The 24,582-nt window shown below is 37.5% G+C and overlaps 1 protein-coding gene across 2 annotated transcripts in view; it reads right to left on the reverse strand.

The window, feature by feature from the left end:
- Window positions 1-643: 643 nt before the first annotated feature.
- Window positions 644-24,582, reverse strand: part of LOC131155203 (protein ABC transporter 1, mitochondrial) — an 85,842-nt gene continuing 61,903 nt past the window's right edge. The window contains exons 6-8 of one of the 2 annotated variants that reach the window (XM_058108166.1): window positions 17,273-17,382; window positions 3,803-3,919; window positions 644-1,467 (exon numbers count right to left, since the gene is read on the reverse strand). In XM_058108166.1, coding sequence (XP_057964149.1) covers window positions 1,072-1,467; window positions 3,803-3,919; window positions 17,273-17,382 — 623 coding nt within the window. In that variant the 3' untranslated portion in view covers window positions 644-1,071. Of the gene's footprint in view, window positions 1,468-2,012; window positions 2,332-3,802; window positions 3,920-17,272; window positions 17,383-24,582 lie in introns of those variants that run through there. The other variant, XM_058108167.1, reaches the window with a different exon arrangement.

Here is a 24,582-nt window from a genome sequence, read left to right on the forward strand (position 1 = left end):
TTAAATTTTATCTAAATTTAATTAAACATTTTTTTTTTTGTAAATTGTTTTATTATTTAAATATAAAATATTTTTATTCACTAAATAATTTATTTTCAGGCTGCCTTTTCTTTCCTAAGTCTTCCTTAATTCTACAAGTTATTTTTAAATACAAGAATTAAAAGTCAAGAGTGTTTAGATAATTTTATTAAAATAATTTAAATTTTAAAATTTAAAGAACTTCCCATTATCTTCTCAACTCATTATTTTCTTAAAAATAGTAAAGTTAAAACCAGACGGTTCACACATGATATGATCATAAGTCATAACTATTTTCAATTTGTATTTTCTCTTTTTTTTTTTGGTCTACTATGCTTCAAAAATATCCATTCATGACTTAGTTTTTTGTCAAAAGTTGAGGAACATGTTCTTTGTACATGTTCACAATAGTATAATAATCTATGTGAAAGGCAAAACAAAAGACTTTGTCTTATAAACCCACATTGTTAATTACACTGACAAAAACTTACCAAAACATTCTGTTATTAGATAAAGAAAAAATATATTTGTCATAATAAACTTTATAATTTCATATATAGGTATTTATTGAGTTTTTTTCATAGATGAAACACATTTATGAAGTACGTGAATTTAAAATTATAAATTTTCATAAAATTCAATACAATTTATATCAAATTTTTTATCAAATTCATACAAATTTAAATCTAAACCTTAGAGTTTATATTTCCCAATACAACTTTAATAATAGCATAAATAAAATAAAATAAAATGAATAAAAAATCGCCTACTCCTTTTCTAGGGCTTAGGTGGAATGGAGCCCAATTCATATGAAAAATGGTGCTTACAAAATATCAACATGCTGCCAAAGCAGCTCCGGTTGAAACTCAATGAAGTCGACCTTCACTGCTTTCTTCTAGTAGGTGTGACAAAGGAGAGCCGCTGCTGAAAACACGATTCATGTAGCTTGCCTTTCGCCAAATTAAGCAAATTAAGCACCTCATGAATTTGTACACAGATTTCTTACTCGTATAAGTAAATGAAGTGATAAGAAAATATTACAAGGCATCATGATCATGAAACCAAGCCTCTTGACAAAACCTCCCCATCACTTTCACCAAATTGGTACTGCTCATATACTTGAAGCAACAATTCCCTACATGGCACAACTGCTCTGAGCTTGATGCAAGCCAAAAAAGCACCAGAAAGTTTTCGATGAAGACTGTAGGCCTCATCAGGTGGTGGAGTGAGCCTGTGCCTGAGCATCGTGGCCCCAAGGTTTGAAATGCTTTGAGTAATATTGGTGTGGCGAAAATCATACCCACCGGACTTTGAAAAGGGCAATCCCACAACAAAGCCAGCCTGAACATGAGCCTCTAGCATTATTTCTGATTCCATTCCGGTCAGAAATCCAAGCCTCCGAGACATCTCGATAACCGTATCTCTGTCGCTATTTGCGCATGCCTGGACCTGATAGCAAACACGCACAAAAGCTTTCAATACATGAAATTCAAAATCTGAACAAAGAGTCCCAACCCATGGTCAAAAGCTCACTTCCCCAATGCTACAGATAAATGTCATGATTTACAAAGCAATATCAGTTCAGGATTAATGATAATGAGGTAAAAAAATATTAGCCATTCAGAGTGATTCGAACAAGGATGGTAATATTTATTTAACCCCCCCCCCCCCCCCCCCAAAAAAAAAAAAAAAAAAAACTTCGATCAAAGAAAATAGAGGGAAAATGAAGAGTTCATCTTTTACAGCATCTATCTGCTCATGAACCAAGGAATATAGCATCCTTGATGACAAACATTCGTGAGCTGGCTACACCTACATAGTCCCTGTCTCATGTTTTGCTGCTTGTCGCATAAAACCTTACTATGACAAGGACTTCTTAATTATCCTCGATCTTAAAAAATTATGATTAGTTTCTTCGAAGACCCATGGATGTGAGATGGGCCAGATACTGGCACAATAGAATATATTCTAATTTCCAACCACATATACGCATAAAAAAACAAAGGAGAAAATATAATAATGTGGAAATTTGTAAATTCAGTCCTCCATAATCTTTACAAACATTCCAAACCAGAAGGATAAAAAACACTGAAAGAAAAAAGAGAACTGTATCTTTTTTTTCTCTGTCCCCGTTTTTATCATTTCTACAACTCCAGCCGAAACAATATCACTGCTTCGGTTGGCATTTCCGGCCATTGCAGCTCTTTACAAGGAGATTCCCCTCTCTGCATGTGTTTGCTCTCTCTCTCTCTCTCTCTGGTGGTGGTGGTTGGCCAAGGTGGACTCACCCCTCATTTCATTAAAATCGATAGACTACAAAGAGGATATAAACATATATGATGCATCTCTTAACCATTTTTAGTTCATATATTAGCATCATTGGAAAAGCCCAAAAATACAGAGTATAACAATATTATTTTCCCCTAAGACAGAATATGCCTTTTATTAAGCAGAAGATGGTGCTGTTTCAGTTTATAAAAAATGGAGGCTAAATGCAACTGAGGAGAAATGGTGTGGATTTCATCCCTAAAAATTAAGCAAGAGTTTAGAATAATGATACCGAATTTTATAAATTTATGAGACACAAGTTTATAGTGTGGGTTCATTAATGTGCATATACATGAAAGGAACAACATTTTATAAATTTATATCCAAGGAAGGAGCAATAGTGGAAGGGAATATACAAAATTAACACCATTAATAGGAAGAAAGAAGAATGAATATTGCTCAGTATGTTTTAAGTTTTTAGGAATTCATTTCCGTAGAAAAAATTTCTACTTCTCAGGTTGGCTGCTTCATTAGACAAGATGATCTTAAGCCTATTTGATGGCAACTAAAAAGTAAGAAGGAAAAAGTTTCACTGCATTTTGTCTAGAGTGAATAGAAGCATAGGTCATTTATGGCTCTTGTGTGTGAATCAAAAGCTTTATTATGCCTCCAACCCATTATATGATATTCCCTCAAATCCTCTTTGCACACGCTATGCAAATCTTTAAGGCTTTTTCTTTGTCATTGGTCACAAAGGAGAAAAAGAAAAATAATTGCAGATGTAAAATAATACATTCAGCGATTAGAGAAAGCAACCATCTGGTGGTGGAAGTGGTCATTTAATAATAGGTTTTACTATATACCTTTGTTAAGTCTGTGTGTAATATGTAAAAAAAGGCTAAACTTAAAAGAGTTTTTAAGGAAAAATAAGGCGAGAGAACAAAGGATCTTCCCTTACCCTTATTATAGTAAGGATAAGCTTAATTATTTTTAAATAATTTCCATTACATCAAATGGAATAAGCCTAATTATTCTCAATAAAGTGGATTCAATTTTAAACAAACACAATTTTTTCAACCTTAAGGTTATGTTCGTTCTGCGGATTCCGACAATAGAATGGAATAAGGTGAGGAAAGAATAGAAATTATTTAGGGATTTAATTATTCACAAGAAAATCACTCATGCAAAAGTTTGTCATTCCATCCGACATGGAGTACGATATGAATGGAGATTCCCATGGTGAAGTTTGTGAATAATCATTCCTTTTCTTTTCCATATGATGGACTGATAAAAAAAATTTTGTTGTCATTTGCTACATAATAACAATATCTTTGTTTTTGGTAAGCTATCGAATTTGTACACTCTGACCATTCTATTCCTTAGAATAGAAATTTGTTAACCAAATGTAACCCAGCCAAAATTTGATTGACAGGTTTTAGAACCCATAAAAATTTTATTAATTCAAAATCAAATTCAAACCCTAAATTTGGGACTCTATAAAGCAAAGAGACCTCACCATTCTTAAATAGTCATCAACAAAAATTTTAGGGTAATCACGAGCTGCTCCAAAGTCTATTAGATTAATTGATCCCGTGGCCTCATCGTACAAGAAATTACTCCAATTAGGATCAGTCTGCATTAGAAAGAAAAATTGAAACTGGACAATTAGAAGGCATAGCACGAATTCTTGAATACAACATTCATACAAGAAAAAGGCACAAAAAAAATGAAATGACTGTTAATGCTTGACCTACACTGTTGGTCCAAAACCAAACAGGATAAGCTTTTAGGTAAAGTGGTCAGCTTTGATATAACATACTTGCAATCCTTCTGGGTTCTAGTCATGTTGCCTGGATTTACTGTATGGTTGTTAAAAATTATCTATTCCCTATGAAACCAGGCGCACGTGCAAGGGAGTGTTAAAGGCTTGATATATACTGTTGGCCACAACTTAATGACATAAGATTTTGAGTAACGCGGTTATCAAACAATGATAATATGAAAAAGGTTAAAATCATGAATAAACAGGTCAGGTGTCTTCCTTAAAGAATGTCTCATCAATAATTATTGAAGTTAAGAAAACTGAATTAAGAACTTCCTCAATCGTATACTTGGTCAGCCAGTTAAAGCATAAACCTTGTTGATAAGGTATGTGACTAGAGCTAAAATCTGACTCTGGTGGTGCCAAGCCCACAAAAGAAATGGCTTTAGTCTGCTGCCTTATTTAAATAGTTGGGATTTGGTAAATCAAATCCAACCTGTCACAAACAGGTTCATTCAAGCAAGATGGGTGGTCCAACCAAAAACATCCTGTTATTTTTTTTTTCCTTCCGATAAAGCTTAGGTCCATGATGACACGGGCCCACATAGGAGGGCATCAGTGGGTGCAGCAATAGCCCACATCATATAGCACAACTCTTTTTCTTGATAACTGTGTAGCCACAGGCTGACAATCCATCGAATAAAATTATCATTTTATTTCCACTTTTACTGCAATAGTACAAAAAAGACCTTTAAGTCTACCGATCTTCTATAGTTTGGAAGAAGTACTTAGTAATTGAGCAAATTGCTGCACGTTATGGCTAACAGACAAAAGTAAACTGCTCTACCTTCAAGTGGCAATACACACACATGGAGGGAGAGAGAGAGTGACAGAGAAAGAAAGAGGATAGGCTTATGTTTTGCAGCAATGGGACAGCACAGAGATGCTATCCCCAGTCTACTCATGGGGATATTCACAAAAAGGAACAAAAACATTTCCATTACTTATGCCATGCATAAATGAAAATTGGTAAGAACAGGAGAAGGCATCAAAGGTATAAACAAATAATTGGCACACATGCCATTGTGTCACGAGCTAAGCTTGTTCAGGGAATTATGCTTGCCTGTAACCGCTTATCTCGTGTGCTTGGGGTGGGTTTCAATCTTGTAAATACTAGTGTAGGATTATTTTCTGCTAGTAGTTTATTTGTATGTCAAATAAGGCAGTATGACTCCTCGGTCACTTTGATGTTTCCTAGTGCCAGGATGATAATTACATAAAAACCTCTTTAGGGGAGGGTGAGTGTTCATCAGTCATTGTAAAACTCACTAGCTATTGTCAACGTGTTTAGCCTACTTGCCTCTCTCGCTAAACACACGATGTCAACGGAGGTGTTGTTAATGAATTATATAAATTCAATGTTTACTGCTTGCTTGCCACTAATTTCATGAATGCTTACTATTTCCACTGCAATTTGATTGAATGCTAATGAAAGTGTTTCGTGGATGAATGTAGATAAACGATAGGCTGGCTAGTTAAACAAGAGTGTTTTAACTAGCGCCGCACGACCCTTTCACAACAGTGTGAAAATAGTCGAACCGTGACACTTCGTATCAAAGCCCAAGGTTGAGTTGCTACGTGAATTTGATTGCCTTCGTTGTGGGGTTTGGAAAGCTTTGGTAAGTGACCATGGCACCAAACAATGTTGAGAGGATCAGCGCGCTTCAAGCACAGGTTGAGGCAACAACCAATACTGTGGCCGTGGAGGTGGCCCACATGAGAGAACTTGTTGATGAAGTGATGGGATCACAAAAACATCAAGCAAGTTTGATAGGCGACATGTCAGAAGACTTTCTTTATACAGTTGAAACTTTGCAGTCACAGATGGCTGATCTGGATGCAAAGGTCAATCTGTTGGTTCTTGCTATGGGGAACTCCAACACTCCGAGAGTTAGCAAGACCAAGGTACCAGAACCCAAGACGTATGGGGTGCCCGAGATGCCCAGGAGTTAGAGAACTTCTTGTTTGATGTGGAGCAGTACTTTCACGCTGTGAGGATGGCCTCAGAACAGGCAAAGGTGGATACAGCAACCATGTACTTGGTTGGTGATGCCAAACTATGGTGGTGTACCAAGTACAAAGAAATTGAAAATGGAAGCTGTGTAATCGATAGTTGGGTAGACTTGAACAGAGAGCTCAAGGCTTAATTCTTTCCTACGAATGTTGAGTATAATGCAAGGAGAAAGCTGAGAGATCTCAAGCATACGGGGTCAATCAAGGAATATGTGAAACAATTTTCTGCTTTGATGTTGGATATTCGGGATATGTTGGAGAAAAACAAGTTGTTCTATTTTCCATAGGGGATGAAATCGTGGGCAAGAACAGAACTTCATAGGCAAAGGGTTCAAGACTTGTCAATTGCACAAGCTGCTGCAGAACGCTTGACTAACTACGCTGGTGATGATACCTCTTCGTCTAAACGGTTTGGCGGAGAGGGAAACAGTGGAAAGTCTTTCAAGAAAGGCAAACTCAAGAGTGGGGGAGCCGACTCTAAATCATCAACCTCAAAGGAAGCTTCGCCGTCTCAAGGGTTCAAAACACCCAATGGAAAGGGGAAGAGTAAAATTTTGTGCTACTTGTGTGGTGGATCTCACAGAGTGAGTGAGTGTCAACACAAGGGATTACTCAATGCCTTACAAGCTTCCACTTCGGGACAAGTGGTGGAAAGCGAGGAGGAAGAAGATGATGCCCCGAGGGTAGGTTCAGTGTGGCTGGTGAGCGCATTGGAAAAGTAGGCAAAAGCACCGAAAGTTATACGAGCAAAAGGGCTAATGTTTGTGGACTTGAGGATCAATGGGAAGAGTACCCGCGCTATGGTGGATACGGGGGTTACTCACAATTTTGTTTCGTAGTTGGAAGCATGGAGACTCAACTTATCCTTAGAGAAGGATACAGGACGCATGAAAGCAGTTAATTCTGTAGCCCGGCCTACTCTGGGAGTAGCCAAGCAAGTGACTGTGAAGCTTGGACAGTGGGAGGTCATGCGAATTTCACAGCGGTGCCATTGGATGACTTTCCATTCATTCTAGGAATGGAGTTCCTAACGGGGATGAGGGCAGCGTTGATGCCTTTGGCTGGTTCCCTGTGTCTGATGGGAGATCACTCGTGCATGGTGCAAGTCGTTGCAACAAAAGGAGATGACGGGAGGTCCCTTTCAGCCCTACAACTCAATGAGGGATTGGGTCAGGGTAAGCAGACACGTCTAGCCACGGTGGTGGTAGACAAAGAAGTCGGCCAAAAGCTGGAGCCTACGACCATCCAAGCGGTGTTGGATGAGTACAAAGAGGTGTTGCCGGATAAGCTGCCTCACAATTTGCCTTCACGACGGACTGTGGAGCATGAGATCGAGTTGTTATCAAGAGTGAAATCACTGCTAAAGGGCCATGTCGGATCGCGCCTCTTGAGAGAGTAGAATTGGGGAAACAACTTGATGAATTGGAAGCGGGATGTGTTTGCCCTTCCAAAGCACTGTTGGGAGCATCGGTGATGTTTCAGAGGAAACATGAAGAGCATTTATGGAAGGTGTTCAACAGGCTGAGGGGAAACAGTCTGGATGTGAAGAAAGAGAAGTGCTTTTTCGCTCAGTGGAGCAACAAATTCCTTGGTCATGTGGTTGAATAAGGTCGTATCCGGAGGGGTATGGAGAAGGTAAGGATGATTTAAGAACGGAAGATCCCCACAACAGTGAAGGAGTTGCGTTCCTTTCTTGGCCTTACTAGATATTGCTGGAAGTTCGTTAAGGGGTATTCGCGGAGAATGACTCCAATGACCGAACTACTGGGGAGGTATTGTTGGCCGCACACGCGGGATGATGTGGTTGATTATACCAGAACTTGTCTCACTTGCCAACAAGTCAATGGGGAGCGGAAGAAGTATGGTACTTTCATGGCTGCACTAAAGTACTGTTCGGCAGAGGAGACGACACAATTGTTCCTTGTGACTATTATGAGATATTGGGGTGTTCCCCAAGTTATTGTTTGTGATCGAGACTTGATGTTCACTGACAACTTCTTGACAGAATTTTCAGGATATTCAGGTCACATCTTGGCATCTCTTCGAGTTATCACCGATAGACAGACGGACAAATGGAGAGATTCAGAGAGCTGCTAGATGAGTACTTACGCCATTTTGCCAACGACAACCAGAAGAATGACGTGACACTACTTGATGTGGCTCCATTCTGTGGCAATGCCCAAAGGAGCTCAACAATCAACAAAAGCACTTTTGAGCTTGTTACAGGCCAACAGCCATTGTTAGCTCACACAGTGGGCGAGCCGTACAGACGAAAAAGTCCCAAAGCATACATCTTCATCAGAGAATGGAGACAGAATGCAGAGTTTGCCCGAGCCTATCTGGAGAAAGCTTCTAAGCAGATGAAGAAGTGGGCAGATCAGGGGAGAAGACCGTTTCATGTCAGTTGCCTCAAGCCGTTCAATACCAACACCAATGACCTGAGCAGAAGTCAGTCCAACAGAGCAGAGTTGAAGACAGTGCAACCTGATAGACGTGAAGTTGAAGAGATCCTTGCAAACATAAAGTTCATATCCTCAAGGAAGAAGCGGCAGAAGTTCCTAGTGAAGTGGAAATGCCTTAATGACAAAGAAATCAGCTGGATTTCTGCGGAAGATATTCAACCCTTCGTAGACAAACTTGAAATGTACCTACCGCCAAAGTCTAAGAGGACATCGACCGCATAAGTGGGGGAGAATGACACTAGCTAAGCTTGTTGAGGGCATTATGCTTACTGTGACTGCTTATCTCGTGTGCTTGGGATCAGTTTCCATCATGTAAATACTAGTGTAGGATTATTTTCTGCTAGTAGTTTATTTGTATGCCAAACAAGGCAGTATGACTCCTCGGTTACTTTGATGTTTCTTAGTGTCAGGATGATAATTACATAAAAACCTCTTTAGGGGAGGGTGAGTATTCATCAGTTATTGTAAAACTCACCAGCTATTGTCAAAGTGTTTAGCCTACTTGCCTCCCTTGCTAAACACACGATGTCAACGGAGGTGTTGTTAATGAATTTCATAGATTCAATGTTTACTGCTTGCTTGCCATTGCTTTCATGAATGCTTACTGTTTCCACTGTCATTTGATTGAATGCTAATGAAAGTGTTTCGTGGATAAATGTCGGTAAACGATAGGCCAGCTAGTTAAACAAAAGTGTTTTACCTCGTTGTGTAAAAATAGTAGGACCGTGACACATTGCATATATATATATAAAGAGAGAGAGAGAGAGAGAGAGAGAGAGAGAGAGAGAGAGAGAGAGAGAGAGAGAGAGAGAGAGAACTACAAAACTATTGCAGAAAGCACCATAGCAAGAGAGAGAATGACAAGAAGCACAAAGATCAGAAGAGAAAGAAACTGGTTTTCAAAATCAAGAGCATGACATGCCTTCAAAACCCCACATTAGATCAGAGAGCGAGAGAGAGGAGAGCTATTATGGTTTTACGTGGGTCAAGTAATAAAATATGATCACATTATCTCAAACCTACTGCACTGCTATTTCTACCCAATAATCTTATCCTAGGGTAGCTTGCAAGTTGAACTATAATTAAACCTTTTTTTTTTTCTTATAGAAGGGGAAACATTATCAAAAAGCGAGTGGAGAAAAAGACACAAAAGGAGGAGAATAAAAAATTCTTTAACGAAGGAAAATAGAAATCAAACTACATCATCTTAATAAAGCACTCCAGTCTCTGGTCATATCTTGAAACAGTACCCCCTAAAACAGCCAGCACCATAAGACCAAAGTGAAGCCAACTAACAATATGAATCCCCCTGAAAAACTCTTCCCAAAAAAAATTCTAGCATTTCTCAGCTGAATTCCTCACCACTCAGCAGAAAGAGCACATGTCCACAACTTTTTAGCATCCTTCCCTTTTCCAAAACCAGCAAAAGCAACAACCATCAAATCTTCTACTTAGGAGAAAAACTCACATTTCACCAAGCACCCAAGAAAACAGAATTCTACGAATTCCAAGCAAAGGAATAATGAATAAACAAGTGAGACACATCCTCAAAACTTTTTCCACACATAAACATATCTAACAAAGCTTTAAAGGGCCTCCTACTCTGCAGTAGATAGGCGGTGTTAATTCCATTGAGCCATGTTAATTCCATTAAGAGCCACCAACCAAACAAATGCCTTTATCTTTAGAAGGAACTTTGGCCTCCCAAGCACCCTGATAGAGGGGAAAGATCACATCAATCTTAGTAAGATGAGAAAAGAAAGATTTACAAGAATATTACCCTAGAGTGTCCAAAGACCAAATTCTACCATCACTCCTACAGGAGTACTTACACCCTCCAGTAAAATGACTAAAGAAAACAGCTCCTCCACCTCTCTATCATTCAAATCCCTTCTATAAGTGAGAGCCTCAAGAAAAGCATCCGTCTCAACAGTAAAAATGAGGAAATCACATCATTACGAAGGGAAGTAAGGTGATATAACTGAGCAAAGGAAGAAGATAATGCTACCTCCCCATGCAAATTTCTTCCTAAAACCTAATACAATTATCTCTCCCCAAATAGAATTTTTTCAAAGGAAGAAAAATACAATAAACTTGAGAACTACACCTCAAAGGACTTTCAGAAGAGCTTCTAACACTCAAAATTAGCATACAACCCATTCTTTTGCAAGCCAAGTTTACTTTTTATTACTGTGTGCCAAAGAGAATTCACCTCCAAGGAAACCTCCAGCTGTTTAGCCAGCAAAGAAGGGTTTTTAGGCACCAAATTACCAAGTCCCAACCCACCTTAGACCTACACATCACCTCCCAATTAACCAAATGCAACCCCCCCTCCCCCACACTTGAGCAAATAAAATCCCTCATAATCTTCGCTATCCTTTGAACTACACCTTCCGGGATCCTAAAGACAAATAATACATCAGAATATTAGAAAAGGTGGTCTGAACAAGAGTAATTCTACCACCTGAAGAAAAGAAAGTTCCTTCCCAATCATCCAATCACTTTCAAACTTAGTTACCAACGGATCCCAAAAGGTTAAAGAACAAGGCTTTTCATGCCAAAGAACTTCTAAATAGATCAAAGCTGCCACTCTATAACACTACACCCAGCTAGGGAGGTCATCTCCAAAATCCTCCTAGGACTAACATCAATGGGCTTAACACCGCCTAGATTATTTCTAAGACTAGAGACTCAAAAATTTGCAAAATAGGGAGAATGTTAACAAAAGAGTCAAAATGGTCCTCCCAGAAAATCATGGCATCATCTGCAAATTGCCAATGACACACTACACCCCCTCCATACCCACCTTAATACCTCTACACCCCATATCTACAGCCCTATCTATCATTCTACTCAACTCATCCACCACAAAGGCAAAAAGAAGCAGGGATAACAAATCCCATTGCTTAGCTTCCCTAGAAGGAGAGAACCAATCTTTAGGCTGCTTATTGATGCACGCCAAAAAATAAGTACTAGACAGCCACCCTGTAATCACTGAAAAAATTTCCTTGTAAGCACCCTATACCCTAGCATAAGCCTTCACAAAATCTAATTTGAACACAATGCCACTCTTCCTATAACGAAGATCCTCCGCTACCTCATTAGCAATCAAGAAAGCATCCATGATCAGCTTCCCTCCCACAAAAGCACTTTGTGCTAGGGAAATAGTATAAGAACAGAACAAAACCTTTTAGTAAGCATCATAGCTATAATTTTACACAAACTAGATACTAAAGTAATTGGCCTAAAATAAGAAAACCTTAATGTACCTATTCTACTTCAACAGTAAAGAAATTAAGGTAGAATTCACACTCTTCCCCAGTTTACCATTCCCATGAAACTCATAAAAAACCTTCATTAAATCCCCCCTCCTCACCACACCCAACACTCCTAAAAGAAAACTATATTAAACTTGCCTTGCCCATGAGCCTTATCCCTCTCAAGGCTAAACACTACCACCCTAACCTCCTTAAAAGGCATCTCAAACCAAGACATCTAAACATCCGAGGCAGGGCTCCACTCCAACCCTCAATCATACGTCTTCCTAAACTTTATCCTATATATCTAAAAGAGGCGATGGAAAACTCGTGTGGCTGTTTCACTTTATCACCCATGTACATTTTATCCACCCATAATGTTTTTTGGTTGAGTTGAAAACCAAACCTGTAGAGATCCAAAGAATTATGGAATTTAAAATAATAAAAGGGGGAGAAAAGGAAATTTTAAAAGAGGTCACAGCAGGTTCTCGTCGACGGGGACATGTGTCTTGTCGACGAGGAATTACCGAGAGGGATATTTCAAGGCTTGAAATTCGTTGACGAAGGTTATGAGTTCGTCGACGAACTCCCTTCTCGACCTCATCAACGAAGTGACGTGTCTCGTCGACGAAGGTTAGTGTATAAGTATGCCAAATTCGGATTTCAGCGCAGAAAACTTGCATGCATCACTTTCTCTAGATTTTCGTCCCCTCTACCTTCTCTCTAACTTTCTGGCTCGGGTTTTCGCCGGTTCAACAATCCGAAGCCGTCACGCTACTCCTGGAAAGATTCTCTTCATACTTACTGGAGTAGATCGTCGATTAGGCTAACTTGGAAACCATCCCAAAATTTGGGTAAGTTAGTTAATTTCAATTTTATTAGGTTTTTGGTGTTTGTGGACTGAGGAGAATATGTTAGGTAAGATAACACTGAAATTTTGTTAGGAAAACATTAATTTCAAGATGTTGAACTGAGGAACACACGGGGGTGATTTTGGGTATTTTGTAGACTTTCCAGAAAGTTAGGTAAGAGGATAAACTAAGTCAGGTTTCTTATGAAAATGTATTTACTATTTTACAGCATTTAATTTCAGGTAAATATGCATATTGTAGAATTATGTTGGAAATTATATTGTTAATCAGAAATATGGTCTTTATGTATAATATCAGAAATATGATTTTAGAATAGGTTTTATGATCTGAGTATTACCCTTTTTTGTGTGGCATGAGAACATTTACCATGGAAATTATGATGCTGAAATATTATGTTTATAAAATAAGCATGTTATTACTACTTTCAGGAAAATATTAAAATGATACAAGGAATTTTAAACTAAGGATTTTATATGATATCTGGTGTAAGGGCCGAGGATATTATATGATATGCCGGCGTAAGGGCTGAGGTTTTATATGATATATCGGCGTAAGGGCCGAGAGTTTTTATGATATGTTATGTCGGCGTAAGGGCTGTAAATTTTATATGATATGTTATGCAAGGTTTTATGAAAATAATAACATGACAGATATTATTACGAAATAGCTATGTATCATTAATTGGAAATATATTATATGTTATCAGAACTTGGTTGGCTTGGTTTAAGCTTTCATGAAGCACGGTACCGTAGCTATATGATCACGATCATGTATATGTTAGTGCTACCACTTGTCGTAAGGGGCAGTGGGAGATCGGCAGTCGATGTGGTTTTATGGTAGTGCAAGCGTCCCTCTGGTGTCCGGACCAGGAGGGGCAGACCCATCGTACTTACAGACTTATGTTGATCTAGCGTGGTTAGCCAACCATTGCTAAATCCCGCCTTCGGGCCGCACAAACCAGTCATGTAAGGGTAAGACATGACACCAGCCAGCTATCCATTCAGGGTGTTTTCCATGTAGAGTTATATGAGATGATTTATATGTATAGAAATTCAGTATGTTATACTATGTTATGATCAAATATATTTTTCCCAGATATGATACAAACAATTTTATCAAGTATGATTTATGTACTGTTATATGTATAACACGAAAATACTCATGTTGTCACATACTGACTAAACCCAACAATCCCTTGTCTCAATTCTTCTTAATTATTCTCCAACAGGGATCTTCCCAAGGTCTTGCTTCTTTTCCTACATCACCAGGTTCAATCCAAGACGAGTTTTTGAGCTAACCCAACTTAGTCAAATGGTTGACTAAGCCAAGCACCCTTTTAATTATTTATTTTATATTTTTTTTTTACCTTTTTTAAGAAAAATCACAGAATCAAAAGTAAAAAAAAAAAAAGGTACAAATAGTTGTCCCAAAAAAAAAAAAGACTACATAAAAATAAATTTCCACAAAAACTACAAAATTTCAACCATATCATAAAAACTTAGATAATCTCAAAATTTTCAAAAAACTTCGTGAAATTTAAAAAAAAAAAAAAAATCATAATTTTTCAAAAGTCCCATAAAATGCAGAAAATTAATATTTTCAAAAAAAAAATCAGAAAAACTAAAATTTTTTATGAAAGGTCAAAATTCCATAAAACACAAAAATTGCTGGAAATCCAAAAATTCTTAAAAGATCCCAAAAATTGAAGAGAAGTTTAGAAACCCGGGAAAAAAAAGAAAGAGATAACTCACTAGGATCCCATTCATGCACTTGAGCATTTCCTCCCACTTTTTGGACTTACTATTACATGCTTTAGTTGGAATGCGCACACACAGACACACAAAATATAAATAGCTCACAAGAATGGTTATAGATAAAGCATGAAATTAGAAAAAGGTGCAAGGTCTTTGGGAGAGAGATTTTGCTTCCTCATCTCCTAATTTACCTTTGTGATTGGTAATCTAGAGTAGTACAATTTGACTATGTCGACAACAACAATTGGGGGAGGGGGATTAACAAAATTGTATATGGAAGCTTTAGACCAAAGCTCAAGAAAAAACAATACACTACCATACACAAGTCAAAGAGAGTGAAAGTTAGAGCAAAGAACCTTCTCCACCTTTATTAATAATATATACAACAACAACAACAAAACCAAGCCTTAGTCCCACTAGGTGGGGCCGGCTATATGAATCATTTTCCGCCAATTTATGCGATCATGGACCATTTCTTTTGATAGATTCAAGGATATTAAATCCTTACTCACCATCTCTTCTTTAGTTATTTTAGGTCTACCCCTACCCCTTCTATTGCCCCCCACAGTAACTAAGTCACTCTTCCTCACTGAAACACTATGTGGCCTACGTTGCAGGTGTCCATACCATCTGAGTCGTCCCTCCCTTATCTTATCTTCTATAGCAGCTACACCCAACTTACCACGAATATGTTCATTCCTTAATTTATTTTTCAATGTTATACCACTCATCCATTTAAGCATTCTCATCTCGACAACTTTTACTTTTTGGATATTATGTTTCTTCGTCGCCCAATATTCCATTCCATATAGCATAGCTATTCTTATAGCTGTCTTATAAAACTTCCCTTTCAATTTTAAGGGTATTCTACGATCACAGAGCACACTTGAACCACTTCTCCATTTTACCCAACCTGCTTTAACTCTATGCATTACATCATCCTCAATTTCTCCTTCAGCTTGCATAATAGATCCAAGGTATCGAAATCTACAAGTGCTATTTATTTCTTCATCATCAAGTTTAACTTTGTCTCCAATATTCCTCTTATCATTACTAAAATTACATTTCATATATTCTGTCTTATTTCTACTTATCCTAAAGCCTCTAGATTCCAAAGCTTCTCTCCATAATTCTAACTCAGCCTCTACTCCATCCCTAATTTCGTCAATTAATACAACATCATCTGCAAACAACATACACCATGGAACCTCTTTTTGAATACTCTTAGTCAATTGGTCCATCTGCAAACAACATACACTATGAAACCTCCTTTATTACTAATATATATGACTCAGAAATTTAATCTCTTTTTTCTTTTAATACTTTTCATTTACAGTTTCTTTGTAATAATTTATATGAAATATATACATAATTTTTTAATTATTGTGCTGAAATTGATACGAGCCATGTGCGTAGCACGGGCACAATTGCAAGTATAAAAGTTAGGTTAAGGGCAACTCAGCTCCATTTTCAAAACTGATGTATTTTTTGTTCACAGGTTGAATCTTCAACATGCCTCAAAGGTAAATTAAATCCAAGAAAAATCTGCTAGCCACATTCTCAATATACTTTCCAATATCAGGAACTGCAATTGCCAATAACTTTAGCGACTGACATCAAATGACCAAAAGAATCACTTCAACAATTGAGTTGCATACTATCTGTCTACCATCAATTAAGTCCTCTTATCAATCACTATGGTCCTCAGTTTCAACATGAATTGGCTTATTGAAGTTTGATTCTCTTGAAGCTTTTATTCAAGATAGGTGATGGAAATAGCCAAGTCGAATAACCTGAAATGGTTAATACATGATAAGTGACAATAACTTCTCTCCAAACTCAATGCTAGGGATTTAGTTAAATGGAACCTAACAGGCAATGGGAAATTCTCCTCGGCTTCTGCTTATACTTTATTAGAGGCAGGGATCCTAAAGTTGACTGATAGCAGCATTGTAGACCATGTAAATCTGAAATTAAATCTAGAGCTCATTTGTTCTTCACTTCTCCTTGTTCTGGTCATATTTGCTCAAAGTGAACAGTGAATGGAGCATAGTGGGATCTGTTAGTGATTGGTATGCAAACTTGACTTGGCAAAAAAGTTTTGTTAGCTCAAGAAAAGGAAAAATAACAATTTTATCATGGACTATAGCAGTTTACTACATATCAAAGATGAGGAATGACTTGATGTATGCTGGAATTGCCCCAAATCTGAATTTCATCATTCAGCAAATTTCAACGAAAGTAAAAATCAATTCAGCTGATTGTCGATGGTTGCTGTTAAGGCCTGGTACATTGTTGGGCCACAACTTAACACGTTAAGCTTTTAGGTAAAGTGGTTTCTAACATGGTATCAGAGCCAGATAGCCAGGAGGTCCTAGGTTCTAATCTTGTTGCCCGCTTTATTGTCTATTTGTTATGAATTATTTATTCCTTAAAATGGGTGTTATTTATCATTTATTTCTCTCCACGTGCTGTTGGGCTGCACATGCTGGGGAGTGTAAGGGCCTGATATACATTGTTGAACAGCTTAAACTTTTTGGCAAAGTGGATTCCAACAGTTGTTATATGTAGTTCTGTAACAAAATGAACTGTGTCTAAGGCTGTTTTTCCTTTTACCCTCATGGATAATATACGTAGCTTATTTCCTACCAAGAAACAATTGAGTTGCATACACTCCCAAAGCTGAGTAAAAAGGATGCCAAATTGAAGAAATTTAAGATAGAGATCAGAATTAAGAAGGGGAAAGTTTAAAATTTTGTAAAAAAAAGTAAATATATAGACTACATAATATTATTAGTAACCTTGCCTGCATGAAACGGAAGGCAAACAGTTCCATCAAAGTAAGCTCCAGCAATTTTTTCCCAACATAATCACGAGTTTCCTGGCTTAATAAAGCCACTTTATCAATTGGAATTCCTGTAATAATAGAAATTCTGTGTTAAAAGATACATTTTTTTTTATAGCAAAAGAAAATCTATCAAGAAAGAGAATGTACAATCATATCAAGGATACTAAATCCTCAAAAAAAAAAAAAAAAAAAAAAAAAGAAGTAAACTGAGAAAAAAAAAATTAAAGAAAAATAAGAGCAAAACAAAAGAAACTGCTAATATCAACCCAGAAATCCCCTTTACCTTCCCGTCATAGTTCACTGAACAGTTCAAATTACCTAGTTCCCTTTGACCCTTCTTCACCTTTGATTTTCCCCCTTCAAGCCTAACTTCATTCCCTCCATGACCAAACAACTTAAGGCCCAATTCATCCAACAGACACTTAGTTTCAATGTCTTCTCCAGAGATTTCTAAGGCTGGAGTAGACAGAATCCATCCTTAACCTTATGTTCAACTTTAGTAACCTCATCATTAAACATATTATTTTCCTCTTTAACACTTCTAAGGGAGGAGGCAGCACATTAGATAAATCCCCTAGGCAATCAATGGAAGAATCATAAATACTGCTCCCAAATATGATCCAAAAGTAATCCTTTTTCGCATTCAAAATCACTACTCCCTACACAATCCTCATCTGTAACATCTCTCCATCTCATAAATTAAAGATTACACTATGGAGGTGGCACATTCTATTGGACCCTAATCACAACAAAATTGTACATAAGAAATAACATAATTCTTAGGAAAAAAAAATTTAGAAAGAATAAAATATATTCATTGTGGAGGAAAGAATGCACAAAGAGAAGAACAAGATCCTCCAATAAAAAACGAAACCAAAACAGACTAGAAAACAATCAAAATAAAACTGCTTTCCAATCTCTCTAGAAAGGCACCCCGGTAAAACATCCAGCTGCAAAAGACCACACAGAAGCTGCCACCTCTCCAGATTCCTGACAAAGGAAAAAGAATCCTGCAAGCAGATGGACCTATCAGACTCTTCGGATAGGTACTGAACCCAATCCAAAACCAAAGTACCAAAAAGCGTCTTCCCTGAAAGATATGAGCATTCCTTTCCATCCAAATTCCCCATAAAACTGCAAAGATGACACAAGTTCACAAGATTAAACCATGACACTCTTCCCCAAACCTGTAAACCGGATATGTAAATAGTATATCCACCAAATCTGGGACCAATTCTCCACAAAAACAGCAAATAACTTATTCCAGATCCTCCAAGAGAAAGAGCAATGCAAAAATAGATGTGAAGCTGATCCGGAAAAATCAAAGCATAAGAAACAAACAATCAGAGATAGTGCCTTCAAACGCCAATTACTTTGCAACAAATTGTTGGTGTTAACTCTATCAAGTACTGTTAAGATTTGATTAAAACGAATGACCTAAATTGAAGATAGATCTCTCCCTCTATTTATAATACAAATTAAATACATTCTAATGACAATAATACCCTTACCAACTCTGACTAACTAACATACTAACACCCTCAATAATAGAAATACTAAAAGACATAAATAACCTCTAACACTCCCCCTCAAGCTGGAGCATAAATGTCATATGCTCCTAGCTTGTCACAAATCAGCAAGTTGCATGTTAGACTTCACATAAGCAGTTGTAATGAGAAGCACAAGTTTCTCCCAAAGAAAGTGGCAATCAACTTCAATGTGCTTCGTCCGCTCATGAAAGACCTGGTTGGAGGCAATAAGAAGCGCAGCTTGATTGTCACACATCAACTTCGTAGGCTAAGAATACAAAAAACCCAATTCTTCCAATATTTTCTTCAACCAGACAAGTTCACAAGTATTGTGAGCCATAGCTCTATATTTTGATTCAGCACTTGACCTTGCTGTCATAGTTTGTTTCTTACTCTTCCAAGAAACCAAATTACCACCAACCAAAATGCAGTACCCAATGGTGGAGCTACGATCAGTACGCAATCCAACCAAATCTACATTTGTATATCCATGAATATAAGTGTGACCCTAATCACGATATAAAAACCTCTCCCAGGTGCACCTTTGAGATATCTCAAGATGCGAATTATTGCGTCCCAAAGACTTGTTCTCAGAGAATCTAGAAATCAACTCACAACACTTGTTCCAAAATATATATTCGGCCAAGTAACTATGAGATAATTACTTTTTCCAACAAGTCTTCAATACTATCCAAGATAGGTAGCAAATCACCCATATTCGGCATTAACTTGTTGCTAGGACCCAAGGGTGTATCAGCCGGTTTAGATCCCAATGAGTCAGTTTCATCCAACAAATCAAGAACATACTTCCTCTGTGACACAATAGTTCCAATGCGAGATCTAGATACTTCTATACCCAATAAGTATTCCAACGGTCCCAAATATTTGGTTTGAAACTTAGTCTGTAGAAAAAGTTTGAGACTCTGAATACCTTTATTGTCATCACCTGCAATAACAATATCATCCACATAAACCACGAGAAGGATCCTACTCCATTAAATATGATGATAAAACATGGAATGATTCACAACACACCATCGAAGACCAAACTCAAGTACTACAACATTGAAATGATCAAACCATGCTTTGGGAGACTGTTTTAAACCATATAAAGTCTTCTTAAGCCGACACACTAAGCCTGACTCCTCGTAAGCAACAAACCTAAGTGGTTGCTCCATATAAACCTCCTCCTCAAGTTCACCATGAAAAAAGGCATTTTTCACATCTAACTGATGCAGAGGCCAATGACAAGTAGTAGACACGGAGATGAACATACATATTGATGTAAGTTTGGCAACTGGAGAAAAAGTATCAGAATAGTACAAACCATACATCTAAGTGTATCCCTTAGCAACAAGACGAGCCTTTAGACGAGCCATAGAACCAACATGGTTGACTTTCAAAGTGTAAACCCAATGACAACCAACCACAGACCCGTTGGGAGGAAGAGGTACTAAGTCTCAAGTACCATTATCATGTAAAGAGTTCATCCCTTCAACCATAGCATCCCTCCACTCAGAATGGGCTAAGGCTTCCGAAACAAATTTAGGAAGGGTAGTAGATGATAGAGTAGTAACAAAACAATAATATGAGGGTGTAAGGAGTCAAAAAGAAACATAGTTGGAAATGGGGTGTTGAGTAAATGTGCAGTTACCTTTCCAAATAGCAATAGGAGGACCAACATCATGGGAAGTATGATCATCAGACGAGGAAACAAAGGCGTGGTAGTAGAAGCTAGAGGGGGCTCTCTTCCTTGGAGTCGCCATCGTGAATAAACTTGCAAATTATGATGATCAAGACGATGAGAAGGACTCGAACTACATGGAGACGCAGATGGTTGGTTGGATAAGGATAGTAAAGTAGAATCAAGAAGATTAGACAAAGGACAAGACTCGTTGAGCTCAGAAGCACTCAGTGACTGGGTGTAGTAACGTGTAGACTCAAAGAAGGTAAAATTGGCAAAAACAAAGAAGCGATGCAGCACATGACTATAACAACGATATCCCTTTTGAGCATATGAGAAGCCTAGAAAGACACATTTTATAGCACAAGGATCCAACTTATCCACCCCAAATGTTAATTGATTAACAAAGGACACGCCCAAACATATATGGAGAAAGAGAAAATAAAGATGAATTAGGAAAGAAAATGGAGTAGGGAATTTTACCACGAAGAATAGAGGATGGCATTCTGTTGATCAAATAACAAGTTGTAAGCATAGCATCACTCCAAAACACTTGAGGTATGTGCATTTGATAAAGTAAGGTGCAAGTGATTTCAAGAAGATGTCTATTTTTCCATTTCATTGAGTGTGGGCATAGGATGATTGGTAAACAATACCAAAATGAGTCAAATAAGTAGTGAATTGTGCACGGAAAACTATTTTGCATAATCATTTCAAAATATTCGAATTGGCAAACCTAATTGAGCCTTTATTTCAAAACCAAAGGCACAAAATACATGAAATAACTCAGAATGACTTTTTATTAAATATAACCAAGTCATTCTTGAATAATCGTGTAGAAACCCGAACCCGAAAAATAAAAGAAAGAAATAAGGAAAAAATAAAGGAAATCAAAAGAAAAGGAAGGAATTTGGTTAACAGGGCCAAAATTGTCGACAATTTCAAAGAGCATGAGACCAGATAACATCCCAATTGAAGTTTGGAAATGCTTGGGTGATAACAGAATTATATGGTTAACTAATTTATTTAATACATTTATAAAAACTAAGAAAATGCCAGATGAATGGAGGAAAAGCGCTTTAATACCTATATATAAAAATAAAGGAGATATTCAAAATTGTAATAACTATCGTGGAATTAAACTTATGAGTCATACGATGAAACTATGGGAAAGAGTTGTTGAACAAAGATTAAGGTTAGAAACGAAGATATTAGAAAATCAATTTGGTTTTATGCCTAGGAGATCTACCACAGAAGCTATTTATCTTTTAAGAAGATTAATAGAAAAGTTTAGGGAAAAGAAGAGGGACTTGCATATGATATTTATTGACCTTGGGAAAGCATATGATAGGATACCTAGGGAAGTTCTATGGTGGGTTTTAGAAAAAAAAGGGTATATGTTGTAAGTATACCGATGTCATCAAGGATATGTACGACGGAGTAATGACTAGTGCAAGGACTATAGATGGAGAAACTAGAGAATTTCCAATTACCATAGGTGTACATCAAGGATCTACTTTGAGTCCTTATCTTTTTGCTTTAGTGATTGACCAATTGACTAAGAGTATTCAAAAGGAGGTTCCATGGTGTATGTTGTTTGCAGATGATATTGTATTAATTGACGAAACTAGGGATGGAGTAGAGGCTAAGTTAGAATTATGGAGAGAAGCTTGGGAATCTAGAGGCTTTAAGATAAGTAGAAATAAAATAGAATATATGAAATGTAATTTTAGTAATGATAGGAGGAATATTGAAGACAAAGTTAAACTTGATGATGAAGAAATAAATAGCACTTGTAGATTTTGATACCTTGGATCTATTATGCAAGCTGAAGGAGAAATTGAAGATGATGTAATGCATAGAGTTAAAGCAGGTTAGTTAAAATGGAGAAGTGCTTCAAGTGTGCTATGTGATCGTAGAATACCCTTAAAATTGAAAGGGAAGTTTTATAGGACAGCTATAAGACCAGCTATGCTATACGGATTGGAATGTTGGGCGATGAAGAAACATAATATCCAAAAAGTAAAAGTTGCCGAGATGAGGATGCTTAGATAGATGAGTGGTATAACATTAAAAGATAAATTAAGGAATGAACATATTCGTGGTAAGTTAGGTGTAGCTCCTATAGAAGATAAGATAAGGGAGGGACGACTCAGATGGTATGAACACTTGCAACGTAGGCCTTATAGTGCACCTGTGAAGAAGAGTGTAGACCTAAAATAACTTGGGAGGAGATAGTGAGTAAGGATTTAATATCCTTGAATCTATCAAAAGAAATGGTCCATGATCGCAAAAATTGGCGGAAAAGGATTCATATAACCAACCCCACTTAGTCGGACTAAGGCTTGGTTTTGTTGTTGTTGTCAAAGAGCATGAGAAAAACCGTCACCGATTTTGGGTCAATTGGGCGAGTCAACTACAAAACCGGAGACGGTTTTGTGGGTACAAGGAAAACGGTCGACGGTTTTCTCCTGGGCTACTCACGTATAAATAGAAGTAAGCTCATTTTTTCTAGGAATTTCAAATTTCCCCTTTTTGGGCTCTGCTAGGGTCTGGGTTTTCTTCACTAAAAGACTTGTACAGGTTCTTACTTGGTCTCGGTTCACTCTCTCTCTTCCAGGCTAGCCGGTACTCGTAGTTTTGCCGGATCGAAAAAAGCTAGGGTTTCGGGTCTTTCCGTCTATTTCGGTTCCTTTTTCAGAATTAGGTAAGGAGATTTGTTTACGTCAGTTATTTTTGAAATCTAAACCAGTTAAAATGTAGTTTATGGTTATAGGTATGATATGTATACTTATTTGGAAAATTTCACCGGGTGGAATTGCCGGTTTTTCGGGTTTATGGTTTCGGGAAAATTAGGGTTTTGGGGTATGGTCTCCATTTTTCTTAAAACTCATATATTTGCATTAAACTAAAGGTTGGAGATGCTTGAACCCTTGCTTTTAAATTAAATTATATTTTCCAAACCATTTACTATACTATCGCGTATTAAATCAAATGAGTGTGACATGAGATGTTAAATGGGAATTTATTGAACTTGTGGAATATTTGGTATGAAATATGGGAACTGAAGTTCCAAATTGTTTTCAGGAAACGTGAAAAACGAGGTGTTAGTTAAATACTGAGAGCTATGTGTGCCAGGGTTAAACCGAGAGCTATGTGTGTTAGGTTTAATACCGAGAGCTATGTGTGCCAGTTAATACCAATGAATGAATGAGTTTGTGAAAATACTGGAATTGCTTAATTGTATTGTGGAATGGAAACAGGTTACCGTGCTTTTGTTATAAATTGAATATATGATTTATGAACCACCTGAAGAACTTCTTACTATGAGAGCACGGTATCGTTGCTAGTGATTGATACAGTGCAACCACACAGTACTTGAAAGTGTGGGTATCTGGACAATCGATTTGGTACGAAGGGCTCTGGTGTACGGACCAGGGTGGGGTTGGCCAAATCGGACTTGTAACTACGTGAAGTGACTAGCCTGGTGGACCGCCAGTGTTAGGTCGGGTCTACGGACCGCACAACTCATACCATGGGGGAAGTAAATGGTGTTCATGTGATGTTCCAAAAGAAGGATGAGTTCGATATGCATATACATGATTTAAAAATAAAATGAGCAAAGTTACAGCTTTGAGTACCTAGCTGAGGGATTTTATAGTGTATGGGCCTGTATCCTAATGAGTCGAACTATCTTTTGCAGGGTTGAAAACTTTTTAACTGCGTAATTAATTTCAGTTAAACTTACTGTTGTTTTCTGTTAGAATAAACTCATGTGATCACACACTGATGTAATCTGATCCACCTTACTGAGAAGTGTCTCACCCCAATATACAAATCTTGTTTCAGGTCCTGCAAGAAACAAAACCTAGCATTCTAGAGGGTTCTGGAGCGTAGTGTTTTGTGAGTTTTTGTAAGTACTCGTGTAAGTACTGGAATATGGCCCGGTTGTATTTTTGGGGTAGTAATAGAAACACTGGAGGTATTCATGTAATAGTGTTGACATAGAACTCTGGTATGGTAATTTGAGAATGAATGTTTTCCGCTACTTTGTT

The sequence above is a fragment of the Malania oleifera genome, chromosome 5, assembly GCF_029873635.1.
Source record: "Malania oleifera isolate guangnan ecotype guangnan chromosome 5, ASM2987363v1, whole genome shotgun sequence".
NCBI classification, from domain to species: domain Eukaryota; kingdom Viridiplantae; phylum Streptophyta; class Magnoliopsida; order Santalales; family Ximeniaceae; genus Malania; species Malania oleifera.